Raw genomic sequence first — 20,534 nt, forward strand, 5'->3', positions numbered from 1 at the left:
CAAGAACTTTAGGCCTCAGCCAACTAGTAACCACGTGACCTTGGTCAAGTCACTGCAAGTGTGTCATCTGTGAAAATGGAAGATGGAACAGAGCCAACTTCACAGGGTAGTTAGGTGTGTGGTTTAGATGAGTTGATAGATATGCAAAGAACACACAACTATCCCTTGTACTATAGAAGCATTGCTGTTGTTGGGAGCCTAGTCCAGTGGATTCCGACTCATAGCAACCCCATATGACAGAGTAGGAGTGCCCTACAGGATTTTCTCGGCTGTAATCTTTACAAGAACAAATCACCAGGTCTTTCTTCCCATGGAGCAGCTAGGTGGGTTCTAACTACCAACCTTTAGGTCAGTAGTTGAGTGCTTAAGCATTGTGACACCAGGGCTCCTCATATATAAAAACCCACTGCCGTATTATTAATGATACCTTATTTTTGTTTGATTTCACAATTCCTCACTCCTTAAACTATTCCTCCTAACATATTCTCATGGTTTAAATAAAAATAAATCTAAAGGAAAAAAAAAAGTTGATAAACCCCTTGGATGACTTGAAAGTTCCCAGAGGATTTCAAAGCCAGATATGGAACGCCTGCTTAGTATCATTCCTCAACGTGGAGGATGGTGAATAAGCCAATTTCCCCCTCAGTTCAGATTAGAGAGTCAGATTGCCCAGATACCCTTTCTGTTTGGATAAACGATAAGATTTCAGATTTGCGAAGAGGTTATGGGGAAGTTTGGGACGGTAAAATGCCTCTTCCTTCCTTGGGTGAGGGGAGCATTACTATCACCCTTTTGCATGCGATTATTCCAATCTGTTTATAAGTAGTATTCTTGTCCAACTACAGGAAGTTATAATGTCAGTGAGAACGTCTTACTACTGGAAAGAGTTCTAAAGTGGAATGAACCTCCTCATGAGGTAGTGGGAGCCAGGTGCTGGAAAGGTTCAAACTGAGGCTGGTGCTTGCTCTTAAGGCTGCTGTAGAAGTGGGTCTAGTTTCAAGTGGGAGGTGTTAATCTGATGTCTCAAAGGTCTCTCTGTGGCTGTAGACTGGAGGCTGTTAGGAGTGGGTGGGAATAGCCTAGGCCCCTAACGAGACTGTACATTGAAGTTTTATGTGTTAAAAGCACCAACCTGCTAAAAGAAACATTTAAAACTCTGCAGTTTTGGTCAACTTGTTTTGGTATTTGTGTTGATTTTTCTTTTGCTTCAATATACTAAAAGAACTTCAAAAGATGCAGGCCAATCTCCCCCAGCCAGGCCTCTCCTGACCTTTGACAGGTCTTGTTCTAAGTGTACATGAATCTCTGGGGTCCACTGTTCCCTTGCTCCATGTTCTGTTGACACTTTCCAAAAGAAATCCAATCCAGCCAGCATATTATGATGGTCCACAGGAAGAGAGGACTCATCAAAAAGGGTACCACAAAGAACACTTCCTTGGGGAAAAAAATATCCCATCAGACAGGTTCTTACAAAGCTATTCCTCTTGACCCTCCATAGGCCTCACTTCCCTGAAGCCTTCCTCACCCCACTGGTACCCCACCAAATATCCTCACCTCAACTCTAAACCTCACAACCATTTCTCATGTAGGGCAATTTTGCTCAGTCCCAGCCTCCCCAAGCCAGCAGACTTAGACCCACTGTAGTACTCGGGACAGTCTTTCAGGGAATCATCCTACTTAGAAGGCAGTGTGGATAAGGGAGGAGGGTTCTTAGAAATTTTAACTAATTTTAAATCAATACATGCCACCTTCTTTTTTTTTTAGAGTTTCCTATTATGGTTTTGAGCTACTTTATAATCATTTAGGCACATCGCAAAGCAGACCATTGAGATTATTGCTCTTTTCTTTTTCAAACAAGACTGTTTAGTGACATAGAACCAATAAATGAACCACCACAGACACAGCACAACCTGGGCCTGCAGTTTGCATTTAGTTATTCATGAATTCATTGGGTATCTGTCTTAATGGCCAGGTCATACACAAAGAGAGAAACATCTCTCCACCTTCGGAACTGACTCTGATCAAAGGTGACAACAAACCACTATCAGGTCAGGAAGTGAAGAGTCTGATCCAATGATTCCTTTTCAGTTCTTTTGGGGAAAGTTTTAAAAATACAGTCTTCTTCCTGAAGAAATCAAGATGATGGGCTGCAGGCAATGCTATGCTCTCTACCTAGTGAGGAGAAGAGCAGCACAGGTATAGAAAAGAGGCACTGAGATTGGTCACTGTGGGCAAGGCCTATGCAAGTTGTCACCCATAAAAGATGTTAGTGACCAACATGGTCATGAGACGACCATTTACAAACTGCAAAAACAAAATACAGTTACAAAATGAAGACAAACTCCCAGACAAATTGTTATTGCTGAGTTTATGTTTACCAGACCCCTAATTATTTGTCATTTGTTTCAAAGTTTATCTTGAATCTTGAAATAAGATCAAGATCAATGCCTTGATAAAACCAGCTGCCGTCGAGTCAATCCTGATTGTTGGCGACCCCATGAGTGTCACAGTAGAACTGTGTTCCATAGGTTTTTCAAAGGCTGATTTTTTTTCAGAAGTAGATCACTAGGCTTTCTTCTGAGGTGTCTTTGACTGGACTCAAACCAACAGCCTTTTGGTTAGCAGCCGAGAGCATTAACCATCAGGACCACCCAGGAAGAGTAGAACTGCCCCATACGGTTTCCAAGGAGCACCTGGTGGATTTGAACTGCTGACCTTTTGGCAAGCAGCCATAGTTCTTAACCACTACACCACCAGGGTTTCCAATGCTGTAAGTAGGGTTTACAAAAGCAATTAAGTCTGATTACTTCATGTAATTAAAACAACAGAGTTGAAACTTCCATATATTGCATGGAGGTTAAGAGCCCCGGCTTTGGACTGGGGTAGACTTGGGAGCAATCCTCCACTCTACTGCTTCCCAGCCACGTGAATTCTCTGAGTCTCAAATTTCTCATCTGTAAAGCAGAGATAATAGTACCTACCGCGTGTGGTTGTTTTAAGGGTTAAACGAGATAATTCATGTAAAACACTTAGCACAGTGCCTGGTACATTTTAAGGATTCAGTAAATGAGTACTAACTGAGGGAGTTGTAGTAGGCCGTGAATCTAAAGTGAGGGGTGGAAAACAAGGCATTTATTTCCCAGTGGTCTCCTCGCACTCAGCAACAGAAGATGGTGGTCTGTCAGTGTCCCACTTAGAAACACTTCAACCACAAGCCTGTGGAGTCAGTTGGCTCACCTGCCATTCACGGCATCCTAAACTCTGATTTGGATTCCATTTCTCTGGGCGCTCCTTTCCTAAGAAAGAGGCCCACCAAGGGCCTGCTTTAGATATCCTTCTCAAGCCTGTTGGAAGGCAGGCCTGGTGGTGGGTACTTAGAGAACCAATCTTCCAGTGCTAGATGAGGCCTAGAAGGCTACAACAACTGCCCTCCGCCTAGTGCTGCTCTGACACCTTTTCTTGCTGTTTCTCATCTCCTCCCTTCCAGCATCATGTGGAGGGCCTGAGGACAGGCCCTGGTGGTCACTGGAGGACAGAGAGCAGGTCTTCTCCTATAGTAAAGTACTTTAGCAATGGTGGTTTGCAGGCAAATATTTTGTTTCAATAGTTGTGTGTTTATTTTTTATAGATACCTTCTAAAAAAAAAAATTTTTTTTTTTCTATTTTTGGCAAGGAATGCTGATTTTCCATTTATGGTTATAATGTAATGTTTCATTTTAAAATAATATTAAGAAACGAAGTAAGTTGATTTAAAAATATGTATTAATTAAATGAACATCCAAGTTGAACACAGAAAGGCAAAAGGGTGGGATGTGAATGGCCAAGATTTAGAAAATAATGCTTTAAACAAACTCCCCCCACCAAAAAAAAAAACCAACTTGTTGCCGTCAAGTTGATTCTGACTCACAGTGACCCTATACGACAGAGCAGAACTGCCTCACAGGGTTTCTAAAGCTGTAATCTTTACAGAAGCAGACTGCCACGTCTTTTTCCTGTAGAGCAGCTGGTGGGTTTGAACCACTGACATTTCATTTAGCAGCTGAGTACTTAACCACTGTACCACCAAGGCTCCTTAAAGCAAGCCCACCCAGGGCCAAACCTCATTTACCCCAGATCAGCACCTCTTCTCTAGCTTTCCATGTGCTGAACACTTGGTGGTAGGCACACTTCTCAAGTGTGGATTCCTAGAATATCTATGATTTCAGGGTACCCTGAGATGCAGAAAACCGAATTATTAATCCAGGGCCTGCAGAAAAGCTGATTTTTCTATGCACTTATGGCCTACATGCTCTCTGGATCTTAGATGCTACAGTTTAAACTTTCTTTAATCCATCGTCTTTTCTAGGTTACTACACCATTTTTATAGTGGGAGAAATTGGGAGATTTAGTAGCTGGCTCCACATCTCAGATGAAGCATGGCCAAAATTTCTAGCCTGGTCAGCCAGGCTACAAAGCACATTTGCTTGGGCTGAGCCGTTCTGGCCTTCAGGCCCAAGTACAGGCACATACAGAAAGTAGTATAGGAATGGAGCTTGAAAGCTGCTTGCCTTTCTTTTCATCTGAACTGTGGCCCCACGTTAGAATCTTGTGTCTGTGAAGGAAGAGCAATGTAAAAGTAGTAGCTAGTATTCCTTGACGGTGCTAGGTGCTTTGCATACATCATTTCTTTGACCCTGTAAGAATGAATATAATTTGAAAACCAAACCCAACCCAACCTGTTGCCATCAAGTCGATTCCATCTCATAGAGACCCTATAGGACAGAGTAGAACTGCCCCATAGGGTTTCCAAGTTGCCGCTGGTAGATTCCAGCTACTGACCTTTTGGTTAGCAGACAAACCAGGGCTCCATATAATCTCAAGGAGATGAAAATGTTTATATGATCAGGTTCACAGATTATCCAAATCAAAGCTCTCCCTTCCTCTTTCTTCTCTTTCCCAAGAACCCGTATTCCCATTAACTGTTAGAAACAAAATTCAATCTGCTTAGTCACTTGGCTGGAGCCTGGTGGTGCCATGGCTAAGAGTTCGGTTGCAGTTCGAATCCATCAGCTGCTCCTTAGAAACCCTATATATGGAGCCGTTCTACTCTGTACTATAGCATCCCTGTGAGTCGGAATGGACTCCACGGCAACAGGCTTGTCACTTGGCTGATGTAGGCTCTGATGCCATCTAGTGATAGAAAGTTTTTGGTAAAAGTAATGTCCCTGGATCTTCAGCTATCTCCACAGGATTGTTTAGGCAAGTATCCTTACATGAGCTGAAAATTATAATTGTTAATTCGTAACAGAGAAACCCTGGCGGTGCAACGGTTAAGTGCTTGGCTGTTAACTGAAAGGTTGGCTGTTTGAACCCATCCAGCTGCTTCTATTTTGCCCACTGTACAAACTGCCCTGCAACCCTGGTTAAGAGCTACCACCGCTATCCAAAAGGCTGGCAGTTTGAATCCACCAGGGGCTTCCTGGAAACCCTACGGAGCAGGTCTACTCTGTCATAGGGTCCCTATGAGTCGGAACCGACTTGACAGCAGTGGGTTTGGTTTTGTTTGACAAACTGCTTCCAAACTCACGCACATTAACAGTGTCATTATACAAACTTCCCTTCTGTAAAAGCCATGCAAAATTATCTAAACAGATAACTACTTTTCCAAAACAATAGTGACTTTGAACAGTGTTAACCAGAGCACTAAAGAATTATAAGTTTTTTTTTTTTTTAAGAAAATTGGCCAGGAAATAATGAGTAACAAAAGAGGGGAAGTAATTGTGAGCGAATGTTACAACCGGAGCTGTGTGACTTGTCATAGTAGTTAACTTTGTTCTCTTGAAAAATAAAAGTTAAGGGGCCTTCCTCAGAATCTCACAGAGCAGTTTCTGAAAATCTTTCCATATAATGTAGTTCTGTTGGGACTCATAGCGACCCTACAGAACAGAGTAGAACTGCCCCCATAGGGTTTCCTATGCTGTAATCTTTAGGGAGCAGATCCTCGGGTCTTTTCTCCCCCGGAGATGCTGGGTGAGTTCAAAGCGACAAGCTTTGGGTTAGCAGCTGAGCGCAACCACGACTCCATGTTCAGTAAAATAGTTGTCAGTCCTTACACCATTTATAGGTTCCTGCAAGCGCCTCATATCGCAGACACAAGAGAGTTTGGTGACAGCCAGGTTTTCCTCTTTGATTCTCCCCAACGATTAACCAAGGACCCCAGCAGCACGGGTGTTCTTTGCGCTCCAGTCTCGGTTCAGTGCCCTTCCCAACCTTCCTGTTTTGTTTGATTGCAGCAAAAGGGTTTAGTACGGAGAGCGTGTGAGCTCTCAGGGTCCTCACCTGAACTGAGCGTGGCAGCGGGTCCCGGAAACGCCCCAGAATGGGGAATGCCCATTTGTGCTCCTTCCCCGCCCCCCCATCCGCCGCGCACAAGCCAAGTTGCTGATTCAAAGGAGCCCTCCCCCGACCGGGCGGTCCCCGGCAAAGTTTGTCCCCACCCCACCCCCCGCTCTACCCAGGAGGCATTTTGTAAGTTGTCTCTCCGGAGAGGAACACACAGGTGGTTACAGACGCTTCTGGGGGGAGAGAAAGGGAAGAAACTTGGAGTCAGTGTGTCCGAGCGCAGGCAGCGGACCCCGGCCGGGAACAACCCCCCAGGCCGGGGCTGGGCAGGCTGTCACTTCGGGATCTGCTCTAAATTCGAGAGGCCCTTTCACTTGGGCGGGCGAGTTGCTCCACTGCCATGCCGGGGTTCTGGATCCTCCTGTCTCTGGTGAGTCCTCCCCTCAGTGGAGACTTCTCCTGGCTTGGCCCAGGGGCGGGCGGGCGCGGGAGCCCTAAGGGGCAATGGCCCGGGGGGATGCGCGCTTGCTGATCCAGGCCGCGACCGGCATTTGACAGACAGGCTCCCGGGAGGCGGCTAGGACTTTCCCTCCCGCCGGGGTGGTCAAGGAGGGGGGAAACTCCCTTTTTTGGGTGCTCGATAAAAATGTGGACCCCGCGGGGCAGGCGGAGCAGCTCTGGGCTCTTCCTGGGAGGGCAGTCCGTGCCGCAGGAAAGAGGTGGGCGCGGGGGGCTGGCAGGGGTTGGGGCAGGGCCTGGGAGGTTTGCGGGTCGCTGGAGGGAGACACTGGCGGGGGACAGGAGGACGTCTGCTAGACCAGTCCTTACTTGTCAAATCAAAGGGGTGGGTGTGTGTGCGGAGGAGCCAGCGAGCGGCCAGAGAGCCTGCGGTCTTGCTCGTTTCTGACAGTTCCCAAAGTTGGGGAATCAATGAGCACGGAGGCAATGGTTAAAGCCGAAGCTTCAGAAGTCACCGTTTTCTTCTTGAAAAAGTTACGTTGGGGCTAACTAAGCCTCAGGAGGCTTGTTTACCCTTTGTCACAAAAGAGAAAAAGAAACTGTTTTTGTTTCCCTTCCGGGAATCCCTTTCCTTAAGACTCTGAGTCACTGTGGCAGGGTTTTTTTTTTTTTTTTTTTTCTCTCCTTCTTCTTTTTGTTTCATCCTTTCTTAGCTTGCAGTCCCACGGTGGTTTCTGAAACCCGTGGTGGGAGAAAGCCCTAGCCTCCCTCCTCCGCAGTGTGCCTATACCCACTGCGCATGCTCCCAGGCGACCTTACTAATTGAAGGTTTGTGGCAACTGGGAGCTGGTTTTCCAACAGCATGGGCTCACTTGTGTCTCTGTGTAACATTTTGGTAATTTTTGTAATATTTCAGAATTATTTCAAAAATAATTTTCATTATTATTATTATATCTGTCATGGTGATCAGAGATCTTTGATGTTACTACTGTAATTGTTTTGGGGCGACAGGAACCGTGCCCGTATAAGATGGCGAACCCTTAATGGATAAATGTTGTGTGTGTTGTGAGATGGGCTATTCCTCTGTCTGTTTCTCTTCCTGTCCTCGGGCCTCCTTATCCCATGAGATAGACAATATTGAAATTAGGCCAATTAACAGCCCTACCATGGCCTCTAAGTGTTCAAGCGAAAGGAAGTGTCATACTTCTCTCACTTTAAATCAAAAGCTAGAAATGATTAAGCTTAGTGAGGAAGGCATGTGGAAGGCTGAAAACAGGCTGAAAGCTAGGCCTCTTGCACAGAACAGCCAAGTTGTGAATGCAAAAGAAAAGTTCTTGAAGGAAACTAAAAATGCTACTCCAGTGAACACATGAATGAGAAGAGAAAAAGCCTTATTGCTGATATGGAGAAAAGTTTTAGTGGTCTGGATAGAAGATCAAAGCAGCCACTGCATTCCCTTATGACAAAACCTAGTCCAGAGCAAGGCTCTAACTCTCTTCAATTCAATGAAGGCTGAGAGAGGTGAGGAAGCTGCAGAAGAAAAGTTTGAAGCTAGCAGAGGTTGGTTCATGATGTTTAAGGAAAGAAGCCATCTCCAATGGCATAAAGTACAAGACGAAGCAGCAAGTGTTGATGTAGAGGCTGCAGCAAGTTATCCAGAAGATCCAGCTAAGAGAATTGATGGAAATAGCTACACTAAACAACAGATTTTCAAAGTAGACGAAATAGCCTCATATTGGAAGAAGATGCCATCTAGGACTTTCATAGCTAGAGAGGAGAAGTCAATGCCTGGCTTCAAGCTTCAAAAGACAGGCTGCCTCTCATGTTAAGGGCTAATGCAGCTGGTGACTTTTAAGTTGAAGCGAATGCTCATTTACCATTCCGAAAACCCTATGGCCCTTAAGAATTATGCTACATCTACTCAGCCTGTGCTTTATAAATGGAACAACAAAGCCTAGAGGAGAGCACATCTGTTCACAACAAGTTTTACTGAATATTTTAAGCCCACTGTTGAGACCTACTGCTCAGAAAAAAAGTTGTCTTTCAAAATATTGCTCATTGACGATGTACCTGGTCACCCAAGAGCTCTGATGGAGATGTACAAGGAGATTAATGCTGTTTTCATGCCTGCTAACGCAACATCCATTCTGCCTGGATCCAGGAGTAATTTTGACTTTCAAGTCTTATTATTTAAAAAATACTTATAGAGCTGCTATAGGTAATGATTTGTAAAATTTATTGTATAGACGGTAAGTTGAAAACCTTCTGAAAAGGATTCATCATTCTAGATGCCATTAAGAACATTTGTGATTCATGGGAGGGGGTCAAAATATCAACATTAATGGGAGTTTGGAAGAAGTTGATTCCAAGACCCACGTAGGACTTTGAGGGGTTCAAGACTTCAGGGGAAGAAGTAACTGTAGATGTGGTGGAAATAGCAGAGATTTAGAATTAGAAGAGGCACTTGAAGATGTGACTGAATTGCTGCAATCTCATGATAGAACTTTGATGAGAAGCTGCTTCTTATGAATGAGCAAAGAAAGAGGTTTCTTAAGACGGAATCTACTCCTGGTGAAGATGCTATGAACATTGTTGAAATGACAAGAAAAGATTTAGAATATTACATAAACTTAGTTGATAAAGCAGCAGTAAGGGTTGAGAAGACTGACTCCAATATTGAAAGAAGTTCTCTGCGGGTAAAATGCTATCAAACAGCATTGCAGGCTACAGAGAAATCTTTTGTTGTCTTATTTTAAGAAATTGCCACACAGCCAACCCAACCTTTAGCAACCACCTCCCTGATCAATCAGCAGTCATCAACATCGAGGCAAGACCCTTCACCAGCAAAAGGATTATGACTTACTGAAGGCTCAGATGATGGTTAGCACTTTTTAGCAATTAAGCATTTTTTAATTAAGTTATGTACCTTTTTAGGCATAATGCTGTTGCACATTTAATAGACTACAGTATAGAGTAACCATAACTTTTATATGCACTGGGAAACCAAAAAATCTGTGTGACTTGCTTTATCATGCTATTTGCTTTATTGCAGTGTCTGACCCCAAACCCACAGTATATCTGGTGATATATAGGCACATAGCCCCATTCTTTACCACTTTGTTTCTCTTTCTGTCTCTCTTCCTTTTTGGAGTTGGTTTTCTCTTCCCTGGTTTCTGGGCATTATTTTTCTGGCGCTTAACAATAAATAAGTTTGAAATCCCAAAACATTAACAAAGTTACCTTAGAAATTTGGGCGAGAAATAGCTGTGAATACTGCTTTTTCTTTTTTAATAACATGTGGCCCCACCTACAAGGTTACTGTTGTTGTTGCTAGATGCCATCAAGTCAGTTCCAACTCATAGTGACCCTATGTACAACACAACAAAACACTGCCCAGTCCTGCACCATCCTCACAATTGTTGCTATGTTTGAACCCATTGTTGCAGCCACTGTGTCAATCCATTTTGTCGAGGATATTCCTCTTTTTTGCTCTCTACTTTACCAAGCATGATGTCCTTCTCCAGGAATTGATCCCTCCTGATAACATCTCCAAAGTACATGAGACAAAAGTATCACCATCCTCACTTCTAAGGAGCATTCTGGCTGTACTTCTTCCAAGATAGATTTGTTCATTCTTCTGGCAGTCCATGGTATATTCGATATTCCTTACCAACACCCTAATTCAAAGGCATCAATTCTTCTTCGGTCTTCCTTATTGATTGTCAAGCTTTCATATGCATATGAGGTGATTGAAAATACCGTGGCTTTGGTCAGGCACACTTAGTCCTCAAAATGACATATTTGATTTTCAACACTTTAAAGAGATCTTTTGCAGGAGATTTGCCCAATGCAATGTGTCATTTGATTTCATGACTGCTGCTTCTACGGGCATTGATTGTGGATTCAAGGAAAATGAAATCCTTGACGACTTCAATCTTTTCTCTGTTTATCGTAATGTTACTTATTGGTCCTGAGTTGTGAGGATTTTTGTTTTCTTTTTGTTGAGGTGTAACCCATATTGAAGGCTATAGTCTTTGTTCATCAGTAAGGGCTTCAAGTTCTCTTCACTTTCAGCAAGCAAGATTGTGTCCCTTGCGTATTGCAAATTGTTAATGAGTCTTTCTTCAATTCTGGTTCCTCATTCTTCTTCATACAGTCCAGCTTCTCAGATTATTTGGTCAGCATATGGATTGAATAAGCATGGTGAAAGAATACACCCCTGACACACACCCTTACTGATTTTAAACCATAAAGTATCCCGTTGTTCTGTTTGAATGACTGCCTCTTGGTCTATGTACAGGTTCCTCATGAGCACAATTAAGTGTTCTGGAATTCCCATTCTTTGAAATGTTATCCGTAGTTTGTTATGATCCACACAACTGAATGCCTTTGCATAGTCAACAAAACACAGATAAACATCTTTTGGTATCCTTTGCTTTCAGCCAAGATCCATCTGACACCAGCAATGTTATCCCTTGTTCCATATCTTCTTCTGAATTTGGCTTGAATTTCTGGCAGTTCCCTGTCAATGTACTGTTGCAACTGTTTTCCCAATATTTTCAGCAAAATTTTACTCATGTGTAATATTAATGATATTATTTAATAATTTCTGCATTGTGTTGGATCACCTTTCTTTTGAATAGGCCCAAGTATGGGTCTCTTGCAGTTGGATAACCAGGTTGCTGTCTTCCAAATTTCTTGGCATAGTTGAGTGAGCACTTCCAGTGTTGCATTCATTTGTTGAAACATCTCAACTGGTATTTTGTCAATTTCTGAAACCTTGATTTTTGTCAATGCTTTCAGCGCAGCTTGGACTTCTTCCTTCAATTCCATTAGTTCTTCTTGATCATATGCTACCTCCTGAAATGGTTGAATGTTGACCTATTCTTTTTGGTATAGTTACTCTGTGTATTCCTTCAGTCTTCTTTTGATGCTTCCTGTTTAATTCAATATTTTGCCCATGGAATCCTTCAATATTGCAACTCAAGGCTTGAAGTTTTTCTTCAGTTCTTTCAGTTTGAGAAATGCTGAGCACGTTCTTCCCTTTTGATTTTCTAACTCCATGTCTTTGCGTATTTCATTATAATACTTTGTCTTCTTGAGCTGCCCTTTGAAATCTTCATTTCAGCTCTTTTACTTCATCATTTTTTCTGTTCCCTTTAGCTACCCTACATTCAAGAGCAAGTTTCAGAGTCTCTTCTGACATTCATTTTGGTCTTTCCTTCCTTTCCTGTGTTTTTAATGATCTTTTGCTTTCTTCATGTATGACGTCCTTGATATCATTCCACTACTCATCTGGTCTTTGGTCATTAGTGTTCAGGGCACCAAATTTATTCTTGAGGTCATCTCTAAATTCAGGTGGGATATACTCAAGGTCATACTTTGGCTTTCGTGAACTTGTTTTAATTTTCTTCAGCTTCAACTTTAACTTGCACGTGAACAATTGTCTGTTCTGCAGTTGGCCACTGGCCTTGTTCTAAATGATGATGTTGAGCTCCTCCATAGTCTCTTTCCACAGATATAGTCAATTTGAAATACCAGTGGCATAACTTCCAGCATCACAACAACATGTAAGCCACCACAGTATGACAAACTGACAGGTGAGCGGTGGCCTAAAAGGGTGGTCCTAGCCTGTCTAGGACTAAGGCCAGGCAACCGCTAGCAGTCAGTTTTGTCTCCTACATTTCTTAGAGGCGTTGTCTTAAAAAAATGTTTGAGAGAGAAGAGAGAGTGTTTGGAAAAGAAACCAAGGTATATAAAAGGTATAGTTTTGGAGAGAAAATAAAGAACAATTATTTTATGTATAGGCCTCTGGGTTGTATAAGTGGTTTGTGCTCGGCAAATAACTGAAAGTTTGGTGCTTGGAACCCACCCAGAAGCACTGTAGAAAAAAGGCCTAGTGATGTGCTTCTATAAAGATCATAGCCAAGAAAACCCAGTGGAAGCCTTCTATTTTGTAATACACAGGGTCTCCATGAGTTGGAATTGACTCAAAGGCAATGGGTAAAGGTTTAATGTAAAGTTTAATCATTCTCCTTAAATCAGTATAAGAAACACAAAACGGGGTTACAATGGGTTTCTATTTATTTTTGTTTTTAAATGGACTTTACTTATCACAAATGACTTGAGAAATTTTATGAACACAATAAAATTATGAAATGCAAATTAAAACATTAACAACCAAGATGGAAAAACACAAATGATGGCAAGATTTTGAGGCAAAAAATAAACTGATATATGGAGACTATCAGGGCCTCCACCAGTAGCTACAATTTAGATGAATGAGAAGCCTTCAATTTTTCATGTCCATAACACAATTACCACCCTTAGTGGCAAACTAGAGTTTTATTTGGAAGAAGAAATATTATTTTTTGAGCTGAGTTTGGGGGGGCGGGGGGGAGGGTGGCGAATTAGAGTCAAAAAGAAACTAGAATTTGGATGTTGCCTCTAAGTCTCTTTGGGACAGCACACGAGTCATTTACTTCTAAATAACTCTTAGAGTGGAAGTATCATTATTTCAAAGGAATCTCTCTGAGGGCTACTAGAATGCTTTAAGGAAAGCAGATCACTTAGCAACCCACACAACTGACAGTTGGAGAGAGTAACCATTTTCTAAGAGATGGTCAGAAACCTGAATAAGGAAATCCCCCCCTTGAAAGCCCCTAGTGAGTTAAGTGCCTTTTGGTGATTTATCTTGGGTCCCAAAAGTCCCTTAAAGAGTACATGTTTCGTAACCTGTTACAAAATCATAAGACTATTTGCTTATGATTAAAAAAATAATAATAAAGAATGGAAGGGCATAATTTAAAACTTGATCCACAAGATAAAAAGCACGTTGAAGGCAAACTTACAACTGTGAATCTGTTTCTTCTTTTTTAAATAGCCAAATTGTAGAAAAACTGAACACATGATGTAGAAATAAAAAGTAAAGCTAATAATGAAAAAAATAAAGTCACTAATTATTGCATCACCCGAATACAAGCATTGTTAGTTTTACTTATAACCTCCCAACCTTGTCTATGCAATACATCATTGCATGTTTAAGCAGTGCTAAAAAAAAAAAAATTTTTTTTTTTTAATTTATAGTCTGCATTTATTTATTTATTTATTTATTAACATTTGTTGCCACTATTTAAATGTTGGGGTCCCTGAGTGGTGTAAATGGTTAATATGCTCAGTTGCTAACTGAAAGATTGGAGGTTTGAGTTCATCCAGAAGTGCCTCAAAAGAAAGGCCTGGTGACCTACTTCCAAAAAATCAGACGCTGATCTTCAACAAAGGCTCAAAGTCCATCAAAGGGGGAAAGACAGTCATTTTAACAAACGATTCTGGCAAAACTGGATGTCCGTCTGCAAAAAAAAAATGAAACAGGACCAATAAACAAAAACACCATACACAAAAACTAACTCAAAATGGATCAAAGATCTAAACATAAAGACGAAAACTGTAAAGATCATAGAAGAAAAAAATAGGGTCAACATTACAGGCCCTAATACACAGCATAAACAGGATATAAACCATAACTAACAAAACAAACAACAGCAGGTAAGCTAGATGTCGCAGATTGAATTATGTCCCCCCAAAAATGTGTGCATAAATTCGCCTGGGCCATGATTCCCAGTATTGTGTGGTTGTCCTCCATTTTGTGATTATAATTTTATGTTAAAGAGGATTAGGGTGGGATTGTAACACCCTTACCCAGGTCACATTCCTGATCCAAGGTAAATAGAGTTTCCCTGGAATGTGGCCTGTACCACTTTTTATCTCTCAAGAGATAAAAAGGAAAGGGAAGCAGGCAGAGAGTTGGGGACCTCATACCACCAAGAAAGCAGCACCAGGAGCAGAGCTCATCCTTTGAACCTGGGGTCCCTGCTCCTGAGAAGCTCCTGGTCCAGGGGAAGATTGATGAGAAAGATCTTTCTCCAGAGCCAACACAGAGAGAAAAAGCCTTCCCCAGGAGCCTATGCCCTGAATTTGGACTTCCAGCCTACTAGACTGTGAGAGAATAAATTTTTCTTTGTTAAAGCCATCTACTTGTGGTATTTCTGTTATAGTAGTACTAGATAACTAAGACAGTAGATAACTGGGATCTTTTAAAAATTAAATATTTATACTCATCAAAAGTCTTCATCAAAAGAGTAAAAAGAGAACCTACAGACTGGGAAAAAAATTTCAGCTATGACAAATTTGACAAAGGCCTAATCTCTAAAATCTATAGGAAAACTCAACACCTCTACAACAAAAAGACAATCTAATTAAAAATGGGCAAAGGATATGAACAGACACTTCAGCAAAGAAAATATTTGAGTAGCTAACAGACACATGAGGAAATGCTCATGATCACTAGCCATTAAAGAAATGCAAATCAAAACTCCAGTGAGATACCATCTCACCCCAACATTACTCACAAGAATAAAAACAAACAAACAAACAAACAGAAAATAACAAATGTTGGAGAGGCTGTGGGGAGAATGGAACTCTTATGCATTAATAGTGGGAATGCAAAATGTGTACAACCATTTTGGAAAACAATATGGCACTTCCTTAAAATGTTAGAAATAGAAATACCATACAATCTAGCAATCCCACTCCTAGGAACATATCCTAGAGAAATAAGATTTGTCACACAAATAGACATATGCACACCCATGTTCACTGCAGCATTATTTACAATAGCAAAAAGATGAAAACAACCTAAGTGCCCATCAACAGATGAATGGATAAATTATGGTACATATACACAATGGAATATAACACAATGATAGAGAACAATGATGAATCTGTGGAACATCTCACAACATGGATGAATCTGGAGGGCATTATGCTGAGTGAAATAAGTCAATCTCAAAAGGACAAATATTATATGATACCACTATTATAAAAACTCATGAAAGAAACAATCTTTTATAGTTATAAGGGAAGGGAGGGGTGGGAAGGGAAAAACATTAAATGGACAATAGGTAAGTGGTAACTTTCGTGAACGGTAAGACAGTACACAGTACTGGAGAAGCCAGCACTACTTGACCAAGGCAAGGTCACGGAAGCTTCATATACACATCCAAACTCCCTGAGGGACCAAATTACTGGGCCAAATGCTGGGAACCATGGTCTCGGGGGACATCTAGCTCAATTGGCATAACAGTTTATAAAGAAAATGTTCTACATCCTACTTTCGTGGGTAGTGTCCAGGATCTTAAATGTTTCTGAGCGGCCATCTAAGATACTCCACTGGTACCCAACCCATCTGGAGCAAGGGAGAATGAAGAAAACCAAAGACACAAGGGAAAGATTAGTCCAAAGGACTAATGGACCACAACTACCACAGCCTTTACGAGACTGAGTCCAGCGCAACTAGATGATGCCTGGATAACACCACCGACTCCTCTGACAGGGATCACAGTAGAGGGTCCCAGACTGAGCCAGAGAGAAATGTAAAACAAAATCCTAACTCACAAAAAAAGACCAGACTTACTGGTCTGACACAGACTGGAGAAACCCCCAGAGTATGGCCCCTGAACACCTATTAACTCAATACTGAAATCACTTCTGAGGTTCACCCTTCAGCCAAAGATTAAACAGGCCCATAAAACAAAACGAGACTAAATGGGCATACCAGCCCGGGGCAAGGATGAGAAGGCAGGAGGGGACAGGAAAGCTGGCAGTGGGAAACCGCACATCGAGGAGGGGAGAGTGTTGACACGTCATTGGGTTGGCAACCAATGTCACAAAACAATATGTGTATTAATTGTTTAATGAGAAAGTAATCTGCTCTGTAAACTTTCATGTAAAGCACAGAAAAGAAAAAGAAAAAGAAAAAAAAATCAGTCACTGAAGGCCCTGGAGCACAGTAGAGCACAGCTGCACTCTTGCACACATGGGGTCTCCATGAGTCAGAACTGACTCGAGGGCAAGTGTTTTTTAATTTAAATATTGGAAGATTTTGATTTCTCTTAAAAAAAAAAGAAAGAAGAACAATCTGGGCCCACACCATGCAAGGCCCCTAGACCAACGGAGCTCATGACTGCCCCTTTCTTCCAGGTAGGCACACTGCAATTAATCTACCCCTTCCACTCCTCATTGTCTATTATACCCAGGTGTTTTTTATTACCTAAGTGGCCCCTCGGCCTTTAAAAACTCTGGGATTGTAGTTTAGGATGTGGTGGCCCTCAGATTACCTGTTTGCAAAGATGACTTTTCTTCTTTTCAGGCTTATTTTTGGAAACCTTATGGTTTCCCCAGGAAAAGTAAAATTCTGATTTGCAAGTATAGAACACTGACACTGTTAGTCTATAAAACTATTCTTTTCTCACATGTAAAGGTAGTAGCCTGCTAATCTTGGATTTTGCTTCCTTTGGCCCAGTTTTTCTCCAACTGTAGTGCGCATCAAAATCATAGGAAGGCATTTGTTAAAGATCCCACTCCCAGAATCCTGATTCATTAGGTCTGTGGGGGGCCTAAGCATCTACTTTTTTGTTTTCGTTGTTGCAAGGATCCCTTCGTGAGTCTGGTACCTGTCAGAGTTTTGAGAATGATTTTTCTAATTCTAGCACTAAGTTTAAAATTAAACCCCAGGTAAAGTTTTCTAGGGTCTCTTATTTATTGCTTAGTCGGTCACAGGCCTCACCAGTCACTTATTCCCACTGCTCCAAGCATCTCTCTTCTGGTCTTTCCAAAAATTGGCCTTTAGGAAGAGAAAGGACATTGCTGGGATAAGATACTTGGTGAATTTTTATTTAGACACTTTGAAAAAATTAAAATGAATGAATCTTCGCTTATCTCTTTCCTGTAGAAAATTATTTTGCTTTATTTTTATTTTAGTTTTTCAATAAAGTACCTGTTATAAAATGTCATTACTATTTGCCTAATTTTTGCACAAATATATTAAAGAAGTGTTATATTATTGGAAACAAGGAACTATTATAATGATCTTTTCAAAATTTCTTTTTCCTCAAGTGTTGATAAATAATAAAAAGTCTGAAAAGCAAGAGACAATGAATTAGTTGGCTAAATGTCATTTCTTGCTCCATTTCTTGTCCTCAACAGCAGAAGACTATAAGCTTTAACCTAGCCTAGCAAGTGCCAGTAAGAGCGTGAAGAAGCAGTTCTGGACCCTGTGGATACATTGATGATCCCAGTTCTAAAAATCCTGGGAAATGTTCTATTTAGCTCAGTGATGGTTGAAGATGAGAAATCCCCCTTGGGCTCAGCTCTAAGACATCCCAGATGCATTATGCATCGCTGCTGTACTTCAAATCAAGAACGTCAGGGAATCAAGAGGCTCTAGTTCTGGTCCCGAATCTCTTGAACCAGATGTGCAACTGTGGGCAAGTCGCTTCACCGGTTTAGGGCATAGCTTCTTCATGTCATCTCTAAAATCCTTTCTGCTCTAAAATTGTGATTATAATGAGACACCAAATTTCAGTTTAAATGAGTAACGTCTTAGGAATTAACCGGAGAATTTGCTGGTGTCAACACCTTTTTAAAAAAATTCTCACTTTTGCTTCTACCATCCTCCCACTGCCCACACTGCCTCCTGTTACTCTTAGCTGAATTCTGAGAGAAGATTTGTGCGGGGGTGGTGGGGAGCTCTTTTCTCCAAACCTCCTAGCCCATCTAGTCTCATCAATGTATCTGAAGTTCAGAACCAGGGGTTTCAATTTCTGCGTTACTACCTGCGATGTCTTTCAAATCGCTCTCTTAACACGCCTTTTTAAATGAAATTCTAAGTATTTTAGTTTATTGTACTTGTATAACAAATAAAAAAAGTATTATACTTGTATAATAAGATTCACTTTTTAAAACACCAGCTGAAAATATAAAATAATATGGCCGATATTTTAAAACAAATTTTCAAAAACTCACACATTGAAATGAATGTCTTTTGTCCTCCCAGAGTACTCTCTGTAGGTGACTAAGGAATGAATCTCTGTATTACTGGAATTTTTTCAGTCAGTTTGTAAGCCACACAAGTCAGCCTATGTCCTTTGTAGATGTGAACAAATGAGTGTTAATCTAAGACATAAATCTACTCATTCACAGTTTGGTAATAGGACAATAAGATGCTAAATTCTGAGATTCATTTTGTTTGTCTTATCATCTTGTGACAGCCCAGGAAGGAATTCAAGTGTCATATTTTCTCTGTAGAAATCTATCAAGGTGTGGTTAAGTACTCTTTAAAAAAAAATGAACCAAGATTTAATGAGAGCTAGAACTTACTGCAAACTATAGTTACCAGTTTGTGGTGATTTGTAGAACTGTGCTTTTAATTTCAGAAATTAAAAAGATAAATTTCCGTGAGCGTGACGCATCTCTTTGTCCAAAGATTTTACTTCAAAAACAGGACAGGATTTTCTTCAAAAACAACACTGCTATTATGAGTGGTGATATACTTCATCTCAGTGGGCCAAACAGAAATAAGATAGTCCTGGTAAATAATTTTGGGTGGGGGTAAATAATAGGTGAAAGAAATATCCAATTAAACAACAGTTAATGTTCATTACGAAGTTCAATTTAGTAAAATTATGACTATTTAAAAAACTTCGAAGAGCAAAAAGATTTATATGAAAGAGTAAATGATAATAATTTAAAGATTAAAAAAATCCAGTTTCCAAATGGTAGGTAAACTCTTGTGAATTCACTACCATCATTATCCATATATTCTAATCTCGTTAAAAAGGAATAATACAAATGAGAAATCAATGTAGATTTACATACAGGGTCGCTATGAGTCAGAATTGACTCGATGGCACTGGTTTTTTTTGTTGGTTTAACACAGTCTTGCTGCCTCTAAACTTGACTCCATTGATTATTTTATCATACAACTAATACAGGTGCATTGTAGAAAAACCAGATGAATTACACAAAATGAAGAAAAAAAATCACTCATAGTATTGCCAACTAGAAATAAATACTATGAACATTTCGATGAGTTAAAAGTAATTTTGGCCAAACATTTTTTTCTTGAAATTTTCCTCTTTTACTCCTTTTCCTTTCACTTTCTTAAACCCTAATACCCAGTATTGAATTGTCTGGAGCATTGTTCTGCAGTAACTGAGCACAATGGTCACCTTGAATAAACTCCCTTCCGAGCTTTGGTTAGAAGTAAAATACTTCACGGTGATGACTGTAGAGCTGGTTGCTGTCATGATAACGTGTTAACCCACTTGCCATCTCGTGTCTGTGCTAAGTATTGAAAAGTCTCACTGACAATTCCTGTTCCAGTCATCTGTCTACTCATTTTTTAAAAAAAAAATTTATTGTCTTTTAGGTAAAAGTTTCAGCACAAATTAATTTTTCATTCAAAAAATTTGAGACATTTGTTGCAATCCCTGCAATGTGTCAGCACTCTCCCTTTTTCCCTTTTCACTCTGGGTTCTCAGTGTCCATTCACCCAGTTTTCTTGTCCCTTCCTACCTTCTCATCTTTGCTTTTGGGCAGGTGTGGCCCATTTGGTCTCGTATACTTGATTGAACTAAGAAGCATGTTCCTCACGTGTGTTATCTTTTGTTTTATAGGCCTGTCTAAACTTTGGGTGAAAGGTAGATGTTGGGAGTGGCTTCACCTCTGAGTTAATAGGGTGTCTGGGGGCCCTAGTCTCAGGGCTTCCTCCAATAACCATCTGACTAGTAAGTCTGGTCTTTTTTTATGAATTTGAATTTTGTTCTATATTTTTCTCCCGCTCTGCCCAGGACCTTCTATCATGATCCCTGTCAGAGCAGTCTGTAGTGATACCAGGCACCATCTAGTTCTTCTGG

At 40.9% G+C, this 20,534-nt stretch overlaps 1 protein-coding gene across 1 annotated transcript in view; it reads left to right on the forward strand.

Annotated features, from left to right (window-relative positions):
* The first annotated feature begins 6,480 nt into the window (after window positions 1-6,480).
* Window positions 6,481-20,534, forward strand: part of FAS (Fas cell surface death receptor) — a 53,068-nt gene continuing 39,014 nt past the window's right edge. Inside the window, exon 1 of the mRNA XM_049854860.1 lies at window positions 6,481-6,751. Coding sequence (XP_049710817.1) covers window positions 6,722-6,751 — 30 coding nt within the window. The 5' untranslated portion in view covers window positions 6,481-6,721. The remainder of the gene's footprint in view (window positions 6,752-20,534) is intronic.

This window comes from Elephas maximus, chromosome 16 (genome assembly GCF_024166365.1).
Source record: "Elephas maximus indicus isolate mEleMax1 chromosome 16, mEleMax1 primary haplotype, whole genome shotgun sequence".
Classification (NCBI taxonomy): domain Eukaryota; kingdom Metazoa; phylum Chordata; class Mammalia; order Proboscidea; family Elephantidae; genus Elephas; species Elephas maximus.